At 39.5% G+C, this 15,149-nt stretch overlaps 2 protein-coding genes across 5 annotated transcripts in view; one reads left to right on the top strand and one right to left on the bottom strand.

Annotated features, from left to right (window-relative positions):
- The window catches only part of LOC105670610 (protein spaetzle 5-like), a 122,330-nt gene extending 109,338 nt beyond the window's left edge, over window positions 1-12,992 (top strand). For 3 of the 4 annotated variants that reach the window (XM_067357431.1, XM_067357432.1, XM_012364219.2), the window contains 6 exons: window positions 8,961-9,115; window positions 10,582-10,671; window positions 10,893-11,024; window positions 11,158-11,313; window positions 11,393-11,635; window positions 12,008-12,992. In XM_067357431.1, the coding sequence (XP_067213532.1) occupies window positions 8,961-9,115; window positions 10,582-10,671; window positions 10,893-11,024; window positions 11,158-11,313; window positions 11,393-11,635; window positions 12,008-12,179 (948 nt within the window). In that variant the 3' untranslated portion in view covers window positions 12,180-12,992. Of the gene's footprint in view, window positions 1-8,146; window positions 8,452-8,960; window positions 9,116-10,581; window positions 10,672-10,892; window positions 11,025-11,157; window positions 11,314-11,392; window positions 11,636-12,007 lie in introns of those variants that run through there. The other variant, XM_012364220.2, reaches the window with a different exon arrangement.
- On the bottom strand, window positions 54-6,649 carry LOC105670608 (endoplasmic reticulum transmembrane helix translocase). Its single transcript, XM_012364216.2, has 18 exons — window positions 5,992-6,649; window positions 5,473-5,735; window positions 5,136-5,364; window positions 4,889-5,042; window positions 4,657-4,806; window positions 4,391-4,573; window positions 4,170-4,307; window positions 3,964-4,084; window positions 3,740-3,894; window positions 3,489-3,664; window positions 3,166-3,405; window positions 2,831-3,046; window positions 2,572-2,761; window positions 2,229-2,480; window positions 1,825-2,161; window positions 1,605-1,767; window positions 1,371-1,514; window positions 54-1,231 (listed from the first exon to the last, which is right to left on the bottom strand). The coding sequence occupies exons 1-18, from the start codon at window positions 6,253-6,255 to the stop codon at window positions 1,124-1,126; spliced, it is 3,483 nt and encodes a 1,160-aa protein (XP_012219639.2). The 5' UTR covers window positions 6,256-6,649; the 3' UTR covers window positions 54-1,123.
- Window positions 12,993-15,149: the final 2,157 nt, after the last annotated feature.

Raw genomic sequence — 15,149 nt, 5'->3', positions numbered from 1 at the left:
CGTGTTAACTTAGAAATTTTAATTAATGCCTGTTATATACAAAAACTCGAAAGTTCTAGCTGTTATTCTTTTATTCATTATTATAAATGTGTACAATAATATACAACTATCCTTAAAAATTCACGACTTATAATACGAATAAACAAATGTCTTTTACAACTACAGATCTAATTATGTGACAGGAAACAATCAAAATTAATTGCTGATCACACTCATAACAAAAATCGGGAAACAAAAGAGATATATGCCGCGAAAATATCGATAACACTTGATCGATGTGGAATGCACTTATAGATATATAAACACACAGAGATTAAGTAGATAATTAAAAAATTATCTGCGCAATTGAGAGTGCTGTATTGTATATTAAAAAAAAATAGAATTGAACGATTTCAATGCACGGCTCTCCTGATACGAAATCAATCACATTAAGGAAAGTTAAAAATTCTTAACTTAAAGAAAACTGAGAGGACAAAGAATCAGAAATAAAAGTAAGATAAGTGACTTTTCGACTTATCATTCACCGTTCTAACATTTGTCTCGCTTATCTTTGCTCTATATACACGCGCGTCTTTTCTTGAGCATACCCTGATCTATGTTCGTTGTTAAAATTGATAAATATATTAAACGAAAAAATAGAAAAAAATGAAAAATTATCAATAATTTTGATGATAAAATGGTGTGATGCGATCAAAATATTTTTCCTATTGTCAATAAAGATACATTTTGTAAAGACAATACTGACTTGACAAGAATTGTCGAATATTATTCAACCTTCATCGACAATGAATAATGATCGCACGAGCCCTGCTTCTTGTTCCACAGGAAAGAAGTTGACATCAAAATGTATACAAACAATCAAGCGAATAAGGACTGAATGAGAGATGTACATGTTTATATTTTCACATTATATTTACATATACAACAAATGAGTAGAGACAAAAATATGTCAACATAAAATGCAAAATATTGTTGCATAATGATTCGCAATGTGTATCTGGGGAGGTACATCATCGATTCTTAACTATAAAAGTCGTCAACTCTTAACTTGGAACAAGACCAGTAACAAAAGTTACATACAAAAATCTTTGATACAGTCTGTAATTGATAAAAGGTAGTTTCATCACAGCTTATGTTGTTTTCCTTCGCCAAAGAGCCATAGACAAGCTCTGTCAGCTACATAGACGAGGATGAAATTCGCGATTAATACTTGAACCAGTACTGCACGGAACTGTAATATACGATTGAAATATTAGTAGCTGAAAAAGTAGTAAAATATCATGGACCAAAGAATTTCATAAATTATATCTCGATAAATTAGAAGCTTAATTATTTGTTACACAACACCGCGCTTTGTGCAAAAAACTCACTTGGCTTGGAAAATCCACAATTTCGAATTGTGCCGCTACATCTGGCAGAAATCCACAAGCCAGTAGTAGAATAACGACAGAATTGCCTATAAGACTGAACAAAAGAGCTTTATTTTGCATCAAACTCTCCATGTATGGCTGACCCTGTTGCAACGTAACATAAATTAGTTATTAACAATATATCGGAAAATACATAATTATTGATAAAGCACGGCGTAAACGCAAACAACTTACTCGATAATTTATAGCAAAAGTAGAAACCTGAAGGGTCATCGAGATTATATACACAGTGCTATTAATTATATTTGCCTCGAAGGGTTCTTCCTCGCTGCTGTCATCCCTGGCCAATGAATTAACTTCACTGGAATTATTCAAAATAGCTGCCAACTTATTATCCCTGAAAAACGAGTAATATGAAAGATACGATCGACGCGGGTTAATTTGCACAACTTACTTCGGAGATAAAAGAGTGGCTTCTTTCACCAAGAACACCAGACAGAAGAAGTGTACGGAAAACTGCAGTAATACAGTTGCAATGGTGTATAGATTGAAAATATTCGGCAATGGTCGCTGCTGTGACAACGTTTTCAGAGGTTTGGATCGAGAGATGAAGAGAAAACAGGCCGCTAGAAGGATGCCTTGCAAGGTCGCTTGTGCATCGCTGAACTTGATTCCATCCAAATACAGCACTGACTGGCTGTAAGCGAGTATGAGTGCATTTAGCGCCAGTATTTTGAACATCTGCAAAGTGGTGACCAGAGTACAGCGTCCCTGCTTGATCACGTGGCATACTGGAAATAAAGAAACACTTGTGTTTCGCAATAACACATCAATTTGACAGTATCCCGTGTAACTTACTGCACTGGATGGACGACATTTTGCTGGTAAAAGGGGCCGCGATAGAAGCATCGCCGAGTTTCACAATCACGGATTGTTCCTGCACCTCGTTATCGATTTCCTTCAGCATCTTCTGCAGCTTCGCGCGATTGCTCGTCGGTGCGGCTCTCTGATTGCTCCTCGGTCCGTTGACTATGGGGGAGGTATCGTTTCTCGTATCTTCCCGCTTGTCGGAAGATGGTCTTTCGGGAGGACTAGAGAGAATTGCGACGCCTGTCGAAGAAAAAAAAAAAAAAAAAAAATAAGAAAAAGAACAAACGTGTGCTTATATCTAATTTTTACCGCACCCATTTCTTCAACTTACCCACTTGAGCATGTTTTAAAGCGCCGACATCGTTCGTGCCGTCGCCGCACATCAACGTCGTATAGCCGAGAGCTTGCAGCGATACGATGATGAATTCCTTCTGTTTCGGTGCGCATCGCGCAAAAATCACGACGTGCGGCAGCAACTTGCGAAGAAGCTCTCGTTGTTTTTCCCTCAGATACGACAAACCCTACAAAAAGATCGCTATGTAGCAGCGACTGCGATTCATAAAGTTCTTTATGCATATTTCTTTACACACTTCTCCCGTTATGCAGAGCGCATAATCCTTCCAGATTTGCTTGCGTGATTCGATATTCTTTACATTTAGAGGAAATTGTATCGTCTTGTCTATGCTCTCCCACAACCATTCCTTAGCATCTTCAGTTAATATGAGTGTATGCGGTTTCTTCGTGAAGTGCAATTCGCGACTCACGTGACAAGCCGTCAACGGATTGTCACCAGTTATCATTACGACCTAAGAAACAATCGCACGTTTATTTGTTGCCTGGCAATATTAAGATTTTCTTTCGAAGAGTTTTAAATTGCAGTACAATCGGAACATTTTAAAAATAGCATTTATTACCAGATACGTACCGAGTGTGAAGAACTGACAATCTCTTTAATTACGGCTTTCGAGTCGGGCTTGAGGGGACAGCTAATTATGACAAATCCCGCGAATGTGAGATCGCACTCAAGTTTTTCCCGACTTAATTCTCGTATGTCTTGAGAAGATGAGATACCGCTAAGTTTACGATATCCCAAAGCAAGCACTCTTGCGCCGCGCCGCGAAAGAGATAAGTAAATTGAGTCGTAATTTTCCGGTACAGAAGATAACTGAAATAATAAAAAATTATGTGGCTGATATCATGTCGTGAATATCGACAATTAGAATTGCAAACAAGTGTTACTTCGCTCACCATAGTTTTTAGAGTTTCTGGCGCGCCCTTCACCGCCACCATATAATGCATTTCTGAACCGGGAAGATCATACGCGACCACAACGCACATTCTCTTTAAAGCCGATGAGAAATGATGTCTCTGTAAAATCTTCATCACCGTACTCTTGCCTCGTTTAACGGGAATTATTGAATCGTCTGTACAAAGCAACAGCACAAATGCAATGCGTCAATATTTCAAACATATCGTGCTATCGACGAATCTGTACTCACATCTTGTGAGAATCCAGCCGACAGCTTTGAGGGTTGCCTTTTCCAGAGGGTCCCCAACGATACCGTCGTCTAATTGAACAAGGGAATGACACGTAGCGAGCACCTGAATACTCTCATAAGGTGCATTCGACAGTGCAATCACGTCCGGTTTGCCACTTAAAAAAAATTACATTTCACAATAACACGAAGGAACGTCGTGAGAATGATAAAGCGTAGTTTCTTACTCGACACCCGCGATACCCTCGACAACTAGATTATCGCTGGTGAGTGTACCAGTCTTGTCAAAACAACAAATATCGACTTTGCCGGCGAAAGGAATTCTGAACGGTTCCGTACAAAATACACCTGCGAAAAGACATAATACAATGACTTTGGTGCACAGATGATATTGCAAAATTAAGTTTTGGCACTACAACTTTGTTTCAAGTACCTAATTTAGATAGAGCTAGCAAAGACGTATTTACAGCTAGCGACAATTCTATAGGCAATTCTGGTGGCACAACAGAGGTCAAAATTAACGTGCATTCCAAAAATAGTTTGTATTTGTTCCTCGTAGGATCTTCGCTGCCTGAAATGCAAATTTGTAATTTCTATTTTAATTTTATGTCCCCATTTCTCGTATTTATTTATATTAATGTAGAATCGAATTACCTTTGATCCACACATACGCGGCAGCGGCGATTGCGAAAATAAGCAGAAATAGAATGAAACCAAAAGTCTCCAAGTTGTTGGCGGTAACGCGTTTAACGCCGAACAATATCGTTCTCAAAAGTTTGCCTTGCGACGTGGAAAAGCCGGTACGTAGCACGTACGCAACGCATCCATGATCGCTCGCTGCAATATTACACGTTCAAATCATTAAACAAACGTGAGAATGAATTTTTAAACATATAGACAACGAAATTTACTAGTAATACCTCGTAGGCCGGGTGTATTTTTACTAGGTGGCGTGTGCTGCACAACTTTTGTACCGCCAAAAAGCATGTGAAGCTTATCAGCTTCGATATCTATAATTCTATCTTTATCAATATCTTCCACAGGCTCTTTCATTTGAGGAACAGATTCACCTATTTTCAAATATTACAGTCGTAAAAATTTATTAAATGTATTAATATCAAAATTTTGAAAATGCTAGCTCATTTAAAATACCTGTTAACATGCTCTCATCGACCACGCATGGTCCTCGCAAAAGCAACATATCACATGGCACTAAACTATCGTGTTGAGACCTTGTAATAGAAACGATATCACCAGGAACTAGTTGATCCGTAAATAATAAGCGCCATCGTCTATTTCTGTATACCTAAAAAAAGTATATAAAATTCTTAGAAATATTTGCAAGCACATATTTGCAGTATAAAAGAGTATTTGCATACTAATACATATATACACGTACCATTATCATATATGGTTTATTGCCCATTTTACGAATCTCTGCCATATTTCTTAATTGCTGTTGTACCAGTGTACATTCAAACATGATAAGCATAATTAGTGTGAAGATACTGTAATACCAATACTTATCTAAACACCAGAGTGCCACACAGAATACTTGAAAGACAAAAAACGGAGCGATAGCACGCTCTTTAAAAAGTTCCCAGAATTCTGGCACAACCATATCCAACCTGGAGTGAAAACGATATTTTCAATAATATTTATTATCATAAGTTATTTTCAATAATATACAACATGTCTTGCAAAGACCAAGATGGTAAGATTTTTCTATAACATACTTATTTTTCCCATATTTCTCTTCTGCCGCTTCGACCTCATCTTGATCGAGGTACCCTTTCCATCCACAATAATATTTTACGGAATGATTGATTGGGAACTGCAACCCTCTAAAAGACTTTATCTCCGGATCCCAATAGTATTTTGTTTTTTGGAAAATAAACCAATTCTGCTGTTCTGTGTGATGTAGTGCAACCAATTCTGAGCTTCCATTATTTGGAGTAGGTACTACTTTGACTATTTTGGCTTTGTACGGATCTTTCTCCTGTAATTTTATTTAAAATTGAGATCGAAAAAATATTGCAAAATACACTTGAGTTGGAATATTTTAAAAATAAGCGCAATAATTGCGTGACACTGAAATAATTCTACATGATTTTCTTCGTGGTTCAAATATACCCGCCGTGATATCACGTGATCGTGCTAGCAGAAGACCGGTTGCCACGTTATGAGACATATTGGGGCCACGAAAAGCCACGTGCCCATTGTTTAAACAAATTGAGCATCAATCGTTCACTTACCGAGCTGCAATTTAAGAACGTGTGAATGTGCACGGACCATTGGCAGCACAGACAGAGAAAAATCTGCAGCATTCCGATCGCTGCGATGCCTACGAGACCCGCGTCATAATATTCGTCAATGCCGTAAATGAAGATCCAACAATAAATCCACAGAGACTGCAGCATCATGAAGGGTAGGATGTAGCCGTTGAATATCCATTTGCGTGGATTGTGCAAGCTGACGGATTGCACGAGTTCGTCTATCCGTGACGAGGTCGCCGCCATGATTACGCTAACAACAGTTAAATCGTCACAACCAGCGAGAAACGTTTCGATGTCCGACGTATTTTAAGCACCATTCACATCCGGACTTTATTTAAACATGTTATTGAACGGCTTTAAGCGGTACGATCAGGATAATCATATTTGCAACTGTGGGGAAATTGAGAAAATTAAAGAATTGCTCGAATGACAGGGTTATGTTGCAGCTTGCCAACAATATTATCGCGTTTACTATAGTATCAGTAGATAAACTAGTCCCTCACATGTCTTCACTGAATGTCTACAACTACTCCAAGCGCCATCGTCAGTAGCAGAGGTGCAACACCAGCTTAAGCGTGACAATGGCAGGAAAACCGCCGCATTTGAACGCATTTTATTTTTTCGAACTAAACTAGATGTTGAAAAATACACAGTATGTAGATATTTTAATTTTGAATTATGAAATTTTCTCTTCTCTATTTTACGGATCGCTATTTAACTGCGAAATGTATAAATCAATTAATCTTTCGTATTTTAAGAATATAAGAAATGTTTTTGATGTTTAATATAAGTCAAAATTATGACAATTAAAAATATTAGTAAGATGCATTTAATAACTCACTCTAAATAGAATTATAACTTTCAAAATGTTAATAAAGTTTGTGATTACATATAATTTGTTTTGTATTTCACGTATTAATGCTAATAATAAGAGTTTAAAATTTCTTTCTCAGTCACAATTTATTTCAATATAACTTTATTAGCTTACCAACTATTTTGAAAGAGTTCAAAGTTTTCTAAATATTTTACATTATAATATTACGATGAATAATGATCTTTTACCGTTTCTAATTTTTGCTCCAATAAAAAAAAAGTTTTTATCTTTGCCTTACTAAACTTTTATGAGTTTGCATTTCAAAAATAATTTAATCACAATAAACCAGTAATTGAAACAATAATAAAAAAGGGTATTATAGCTTTATCGCTTGATTGCGAATCACATAAAAACATGCATAACAGGTATTATGTACATAAACTATAAACATCGGAAACAAAAATATTAGTAATCAGAATTGACACATAATTGCAAGAACAATACTTTTATTCGTGAGACAGATAATTGTAAAACAATGCCGTTATTCGCAAATATTGCAAACTATATTTAAAAGCATGAATTTAGTTTCTATAATTCTTAGAAATATGAAACAATTATAAACAATAGATGGAACGAATAATAATATTAAATTTTTGTCAATAAAAATAACTAGTCGCAGAGCGACTTTTTTATCACTCGAAATATTTTTGAAAAGTATTTTCACATTGTGTCACACAACTTCCCCGATGTGTACTTTACTTTATAACGCGATAAAAAATCTTACCAACAATTTTATCGCTCTATTCTATGCTTTAATATGCGAAGAGATAGCATTTCTCTTTTTTTTCCCCCCGACTACTAGTAGAGTGTCGCGTAATCAAGATGTATCTGTGTCATCCGGAGAAAAACTCGACTCACGCTGTCATAAGGTCGATGAATCTCTCGCGCATATATCCCAGTGAAAGTATGTGTCCGTCTACCCCTTCCTGAGCTCCGTGGAACTCGTGCACGCCGTCCCGAGGAAGGGATTAACGCAAGTATATCCACGTATCCCACGTTGCCAGGTAGACTTACGGCGTGTAGAGCCGAATCGCGCCAGTGTCTGGACCCAGCGTGGACACTTTCGAATCACGCTGGCTAAAAGTGGAGACGTTCGTTTATGGTTGATCATAGTCTGTCATAATCGGTGTGATAGAACCTCGGACGTCGCTGTAACTTAGCGGTTAAAAGAGACAGGAGATTCCGAATTGGATCAAGTTCAGGTTTTTTTTTTTTTTTTTTTTTTTTTTCTTTTAATTAATATTCACCGTTGATGCGGATCGACATTCGAGAGTATCGAGCTGTCGTTCATTTGAAAATTCGAAGGGGAGCACGATTTTTTCATCCATCGTCAACGACACTTTATACCTTGCGGTCGTCTCAGCCGATCTCGTATCGGATCGCACTATCGTTTTATCAGCGGTGACATCGCATTGATCAGCACGCGATGCCAATTAAGTGACTTTGCGATCTCCTTCCTGCCGAGACACCTGCCGTGCTCAACACAGGAGTGAAGGTTTCTGTCACGCAGGGGTGAATCATAACGATAAATCGAAATGGCGTTCGCGTGGCACCTAATATCAATCGTAAGTGGCCGATTTAATGTTAGGAGTAACAGTCGCACCGTAGATCACTGAATACGAGGGAAGCTGTATTTAGATCTGATGCTACGTTCTTCGTATCAATCGCACACACGTAACGCACATCTCTCTAATAGATTTTATATATTGACTCATCTGTTGATTCACAACTAACACTTCTTATCCGGCGATCGAATTACGTATAGGTTGAATCGGAGCCGATTAATGGGCGCGAGCGCGCTTGTATCATACAGGAAATACGATCAGCAATCAGTTACACAGATTTCATAATAACTTGCTCCACGTTGTACAAGACTTGGCCGGCTGAGTGAGTTGAACAAGTTTTATCGTTCGTTTGACCGATAAATGTAAAATGCGCGCGGAGACCATACTTTCACGCGCGCCATACGAAGGGAGCGAATTCGGATTTAATGTTCGGAGCTAACAGTCGATAAGAGAATTGTAATTTTTTTTGTTTTTTATTTTCATCGGTATTGTCATTTGTGCGTTCACAGTTTTTCCTGATTGTCAGCCGAGGCGAGCCCTGCACGGAGTACGGATGTCCCGGACGGCCGCAGTACGAGCCCTTCGTGCCCGCGCCCCCAGGACACACCCCCCGCTGCGCGTCACCGGGGCAGACTTTCTGCGAGAGCCTGGATCATTATCCCCGGTGAGTGGACTTCCCTCCTGAATTATTCGCTGTCGAGTTCGCCGACGAGATAACGCAACAAGTGGAAATCCGCGGCCGGTCGACCCATTTCCAATTGTTGATATTCCTTTCGCCGTCCGCCGTGTCCACCTTCCGCCTTCGTCTATGCATACGAATGACGCCGACACGCGTGTCGAGAAAAACTTCTGGAGGGGAAAGTGCGCTAAACTCTCTTTCTCAGAGTGAGAATTCGTTTCTCGAAAGCACAGGTCTACCTTGGCGGGCTTACACAATAAATTATGCGGGGGACTCTCTCGCTCGTGAAAGAAAAAAAAATTCTTTTCTCGCTTTGCTCGCAGGTTTCTAGCTCGCGGAACAATGTCGCGGTTAAACAGGAGAATAGGATGGTTAGGCTCGTTAGATGCTCTTTCTTCCATTTTCACACGAATGATGCATCGATTTCCCAAATTTCCTGCGCACTTTCACGCTATCGGCGTTATCTCGGAGAAGTTAAGAGTTACGTAAAGTGAGCGGTCACTATGTAATGTAAGAACGTCCGTGAGATCGTTGTTCAGCGTACCGTGACCGTGGCCTTGGCGCGGTCATACGCGTTGGATAATTATCGGGCCTGTTACAATGCGAATCGCCGAATATCGTTACTTCCTCACACATTTCCACCTCACTGAGCAAACCACTTCTTTCGCACATACGCCGAATATATGCGTGAATGATATTCGCGCACATTCGTCGAACATTGATGAGTCGCGCACGTTGTTTGAACGTGCGCTTGCGGAAGCGGACGGGCAAATGACGAAACGAACGTATCGCACGGTTTTCTTGAAATAAATCAGCAATGTTCAGCGCAAAACAAACCTCCGATGGAGCGTGTAAAATGGATATTTGTCGGAGGAATATTTATACACCTCTTATGTAGATATTTAGAACTCTCTAGCGTTGTATTCTGTTGAATATGATAAAGCAACGAGGCTGCGATAAGGTCGCAGGTCGCTTTAACAGGTTTGAATAATTCTAGTAACTGGAGAAACTTGTGGCTGTGACAGCTGCCACATCTGATAATTATGTGCGTGCAAACGACCCGATCTGTCAATTAGAGTGTCAGAGATGTCAAATCGCTAACTTGACTTGAATCGGCCTAGCGTTCACTACGCGCCACGTATTATTTTGTCGCAAACAAACGTATACGCATCTCACCTCGCCGATGCTTACATAGGTCTAACATCGTTACGCAACGTACCCAATTGAGAACGCACCTGCGTAAATAAGTTTTTGTCAACATTTGTGAAGACAAATCTCGGTCGTCCGGCGGACACAATAGTCAGACCTCGATTACGCGTTGCTGCAAGACTCGCCGGTCAAAGGTTGCATTTAACATTTGCATAAAAAGAACGCATCGCACCTTTTTTCATCCGACACATTGTATTCCGTTCTCGGGAGACGTAACAATTTTTGTTTTTGTTTCTTCTTAGACAACTCATCAAGTTTCTCGTCGACAAATGCAGCTTTGACTTTAGCACCGCGCTGCGAGACGAATCTCGACACAGCTTCAACTCTTATAGGTATATTATTTTATATGTTTGAAATATATCTACAATATATTTGAAACATCGTGAAATACGCATGTAATTGATAAGGAAAAAATTAATGCAAGATTACCATCAGATAAGTATAAGAAACTTTAGTTAATTTCGTGGCATTTCTCTCGGAACTCATTGACGCGTAATCGACGTCAATTCGATTGTTAACGGTATGCTGTACATCTCTCATTAACATTTGCAAGTTCTCCTCCGGATTACAATCAAGGCTATGACTATCCACGACAAGACGATAGTCAATTATATGCGCAGCTTCCTTTGAGAGAACAGCCGGCCTCGGTATACGGACCTCCGTCCAATAGCAGCCGCTACCACAGGTAAGATATGTACGTCGCATCAGTGTCAAATTATTTATTCATTATTCATACAAAGTCGAGTATGCTTAAATGATGGCACAAGCGAAATAAAATGATATTAGCGCCCATGTTCAGATTTTTAATTAAATTGCAGCTATAAATACTCTGCACCGTCGCAGCCGCAGAGAAATCCTTTTCTCCCGGACGTAACGCTCAAGTATCAACAGAATATCCAGCGACAAACCGATCCCGCTTATTCGCAGGATCCCGCGAGCGTATTTGGGCCGAATCAATCATGGCTGACGAATAGGTAGTACATAATTTACGAAGGTGTTTCAGAGTAATAATTTATGCTTGACATATTTATAGAATTTTATATCAAACAACAGATATTTGAGAAATGACAAAATAGCGCCGCGAACTTATCACGTGAATCCTCTGTTGGGATACGGGAAACTGAAGGGCGATCGTGTGAAGAGGCAGTCGAATACGGACGCCATCACCATATGCCCCACGCAAGAGCAATATATCGCTCCGAGAGCCGCTTTAAACAATCAGGGCAACTGGATGTATGTTGTTAATCTTCCGGGACAGGAGAGATACACGCAGCTCGTCAAAAGCGAGAAATGCTTGTAAGTAGACAAATTGTTGGTCCAAATTGTTGGATAAATTTCTTGTCAAACTTGATCAATGTTGCTGATAAATTTCATCGTTCGACTATTAACAATTTTGATCAATTTTTGCTGTCAATTTGCCAACATTGCTGACATTTTGCTTACTGGATTTGTAATAATAAAAATTCGAATATGAACTGCCTGTGAGAGTATCTTGGAGATATCCTGCAAATTTGCGATTATTCCAACTTTCAAGTCAAGAGTTTCAAATGGTCCCTGATTAATTTTTGAGATTGCTGATATATTCGGATAACGTTTTTTTTTTATAAAACCGAAGAGCAGGAAGGAAAAGAAAGAGAAAAAAGATGAAAAACACTCCACTGTTTTTAGGAATGACGAATGCAACGGTATATGCTCCATACCGGAGGGATACAGGAGCAGGTGTCAACAGCAATTCGTGCAAAAGAGATTAGTCGCTCTCGAGGGAAGCGGGAATCGACTTTATACGGACGTGTTCTGGTTTCCACACGGCTGCATGTGCCAGATCATACCAAATTACTAAAAACGGCAAACGAGCTGTGTCGCATTAGTGAACGGTTTAATCACTAATTTATATATTATGCGACTTATTCTGTCAAGGATAAACTGCTGAATGTAATTACATGTAACCGTCGTCTTTTTTACGATCGTAATCCGGTATCGTAACGCAGCACGCCTCGCGTCAGCGTTGAAAGCGAGCACCGGTAATACAGCGTTCTATGAACGATGCGTACCCGAGCAAGTTTCAACATTACCAGCGGCGTTAAAGTAGAGACGGATAAGCATTATCAATATGTAGTTTATTTTGTTGCATCTGTTAATTGCACATTAGCGAATTGCAAGCGGGCGCAAATCTATTCATAAAAATATTAATATTGTATTTGTTAGCGGTGAATAAGCAAAAAGGCTTTCAACGAGAAATATTCTATACTTACGTCTCGCATTTTTAGTTTTAAATATATTTTTTTTATATTATTGATTGGAGTGGAAATCATTGGATGCGTCTTTTTTTACTTTTTAAGCATCCTCGATTCTCCCAGAATTCTAAAATTACGAGAGAGACGGCATGCGTAGTATTAGATTAGTATGGATCTATCAGTTTTTATAATATAATTGTTGTTAATAAGCATTGCTTTTAGTTGAAGGAATAAATATTTGATTTAGGGATTAATCTCGATAAATAGTTAAAATGTTACGATTCAGTTTATTTGTGCAATAAGTACTTTTTTCCAGCGAGAACGAGGAGAGGAATCTTATATCATATAATGAAACTTAAAAGCAGATTTTTATGTATTATTTATATACAAATGAGTAATAAAGACAATATAACGAAAAATTGTTATTATTACCAGATAGCAGAATGTTAACAATGCTAGCAGATTGATAGCAAATTTAATCAAATTTGTTGTCAATTAGCCGATACCGATTATCATTTTACTTACTGGGATTTCAGTATTACGCAAAACCTGATTAAACAAAGAAATAAATTGTTTGATTGTGGAATAACTGTACCTTGTAAAATAATTTTGTAGAAAAATGTGGTATTTTTAATGAAAATATTTACAAGCTTTGAAAAATAACATATTTAAAGTTGCGTAAAATAGACAAGCATCAATTCCTACCACAGTTTATTTTGCTAAATGACTTATCGATTCCTTCGCTAGCAGAATGTTGCGTGGAGCGCAGTATTGTTCTATTTCTAATCGTAACACCTTATCAAGAAGGCGGATACACTAAATGTACGGGGAATACAAGGGATTCGAAAGGCATAAAATAAAAAATTTCGATTGGCTGGGAAAGAAGGGACGAATGAAAAGAGGGATGAAAACCGGGTGACGAGGAGAGGTATAACCAGGGGAGAACAACTAGAGGTCAAACACGCGCAGATTCCGCGAAAATATTGCGAAGCAACGCGACACTCTTTTCACGCCGCGTTCCGACGAATTACGTGAATCTGCAAACTAGTAACATCAATACGCAGTGTCTCACTCGTGATTTCCGCGCGCGATGACGATGTTTTTAACGAATAAATATTTAATGTCGAGTGCCGTTTCATCGGCAAGCGGATGGTTTCGAAATTTTTGCGTGTAACATTTTCACGGGAAAAAAAAATCGCTGTAAAGCGCGTTTTCCAAGAGAGAAACATTTAGTGCGCCCCGGAGATTCGCACTCTCCCACTATATAGATTCCTTTCCGCTCGGAGAAACGCGATCTCTCGCATACACCCACGGCTCATACCCGCTCGAGAGCCGCCCCGTATCCCCCTCGGCATCCCTTCGCGTCCAGCGGATAGAGGGGTGAATTCTAGGCGTATGTAAGTGCAACGCGGTGCACCTACAACGGTGCCTATACGCGTGCACTTGTACCTTACGCGTTTCCCTCCACTCGTGCGTGACAGAAGTGTCTGTACACACGAGGTGGATGGTAGGCTACTTGAAGGGTTTCCGTTTATATGCACGCGTGTAAGCGTGTGCGAGCTAGCGACGGACGAAGGGGCCTTCCGCTGAGAAGCGAGGTTGTCCTGCGATAACGTGCATATCATACGCGAAGCGGTGGATGGCGTATTGATTAAGATAATCCCTAATTGCAGGAAATTTTTCAAGTTGTTCAAAACAGAATTCTCATGAATTATATCGATTCAATTTTTCTATTCAATTCAATTCTGCTCCGCGGTTTAATCATATCTAGCGATAAAAGTAGGTGTTTTTTCGAAATTATAACAATATATTTGGCGTATATTTCGTGTGCGTGAACATACCGAGTGGCACCGCGATAATCCACCGCAGTTGTTGCAATTTGCTTCGCATCTGGGGTCTCCGCGAGATTAAATCGAGATTCCGAGTCGATTCACGGCATCCAGATGTCACGTTTCAGGAAGAGGAAGCCCACCTTTGATCCCTACCACTCGCAAGATGACGAGCGGAGCGCACGTACCGCGCCGAATAATTTATTTACAAAAATCTATCAAACACATACTTCGAGAAGCTGTGCCACATATATGTGCCATGTGTTAATTTAACGGGAGATTTCACGTTAATTTTGATTCACGCGTCGCTTTGAAACTGCGCCTTGTTGAATTAAATCCCGTCTGACCCATTTCCGCTTTCACGCCATTCTAAGCGCACGCGGTCAGATAGGTCAAGTTTGTGACGCGATTTACACCGTAAAACCTTACAACAGTCGCGCCGCGTACTTTCATGAAACAGCTCGATTAATAGGCACCGTCGCGGTATCCATTCGACGAATTAATCGCCAGTGAAAATACACCAGAACGGAATCGAGTTTAATGCGTGTGAAAAATCTGCGTAAGGTCAGCGCTGACGGCATGACTTTACCTATGATATTTTTTTTCCAAGCAAACTTGCATAAAAAAGCGACCTTGATTACTTATTAACAATTTTTTTAATGTGACGTAAGTTCATCCGTTTGCGCTTAATGTACCGTGCGTGCTCTGCGTCATCGAATACCATGACATTATTTACTGAAAGTGAAC

Source organism: Linepithema humile, chromosome 6 (genome assembly GCF_040581485.1).
Source record: "Linepithema humile isolate Giens D197 chromosome 6, Lhum_UNIL_v1.0, whole genome shotgun sequence".
In the NCBI taxonomy this organism is placed as follows: Eukaryota; Metazoa; Arthropoda; class Insecta; order Hymenoptera; family Formicidae; genus Linepithema; species Linepithema humile.
This window is presented reverse-complemented; position numbering and strand designations above follow the sequence as displayed.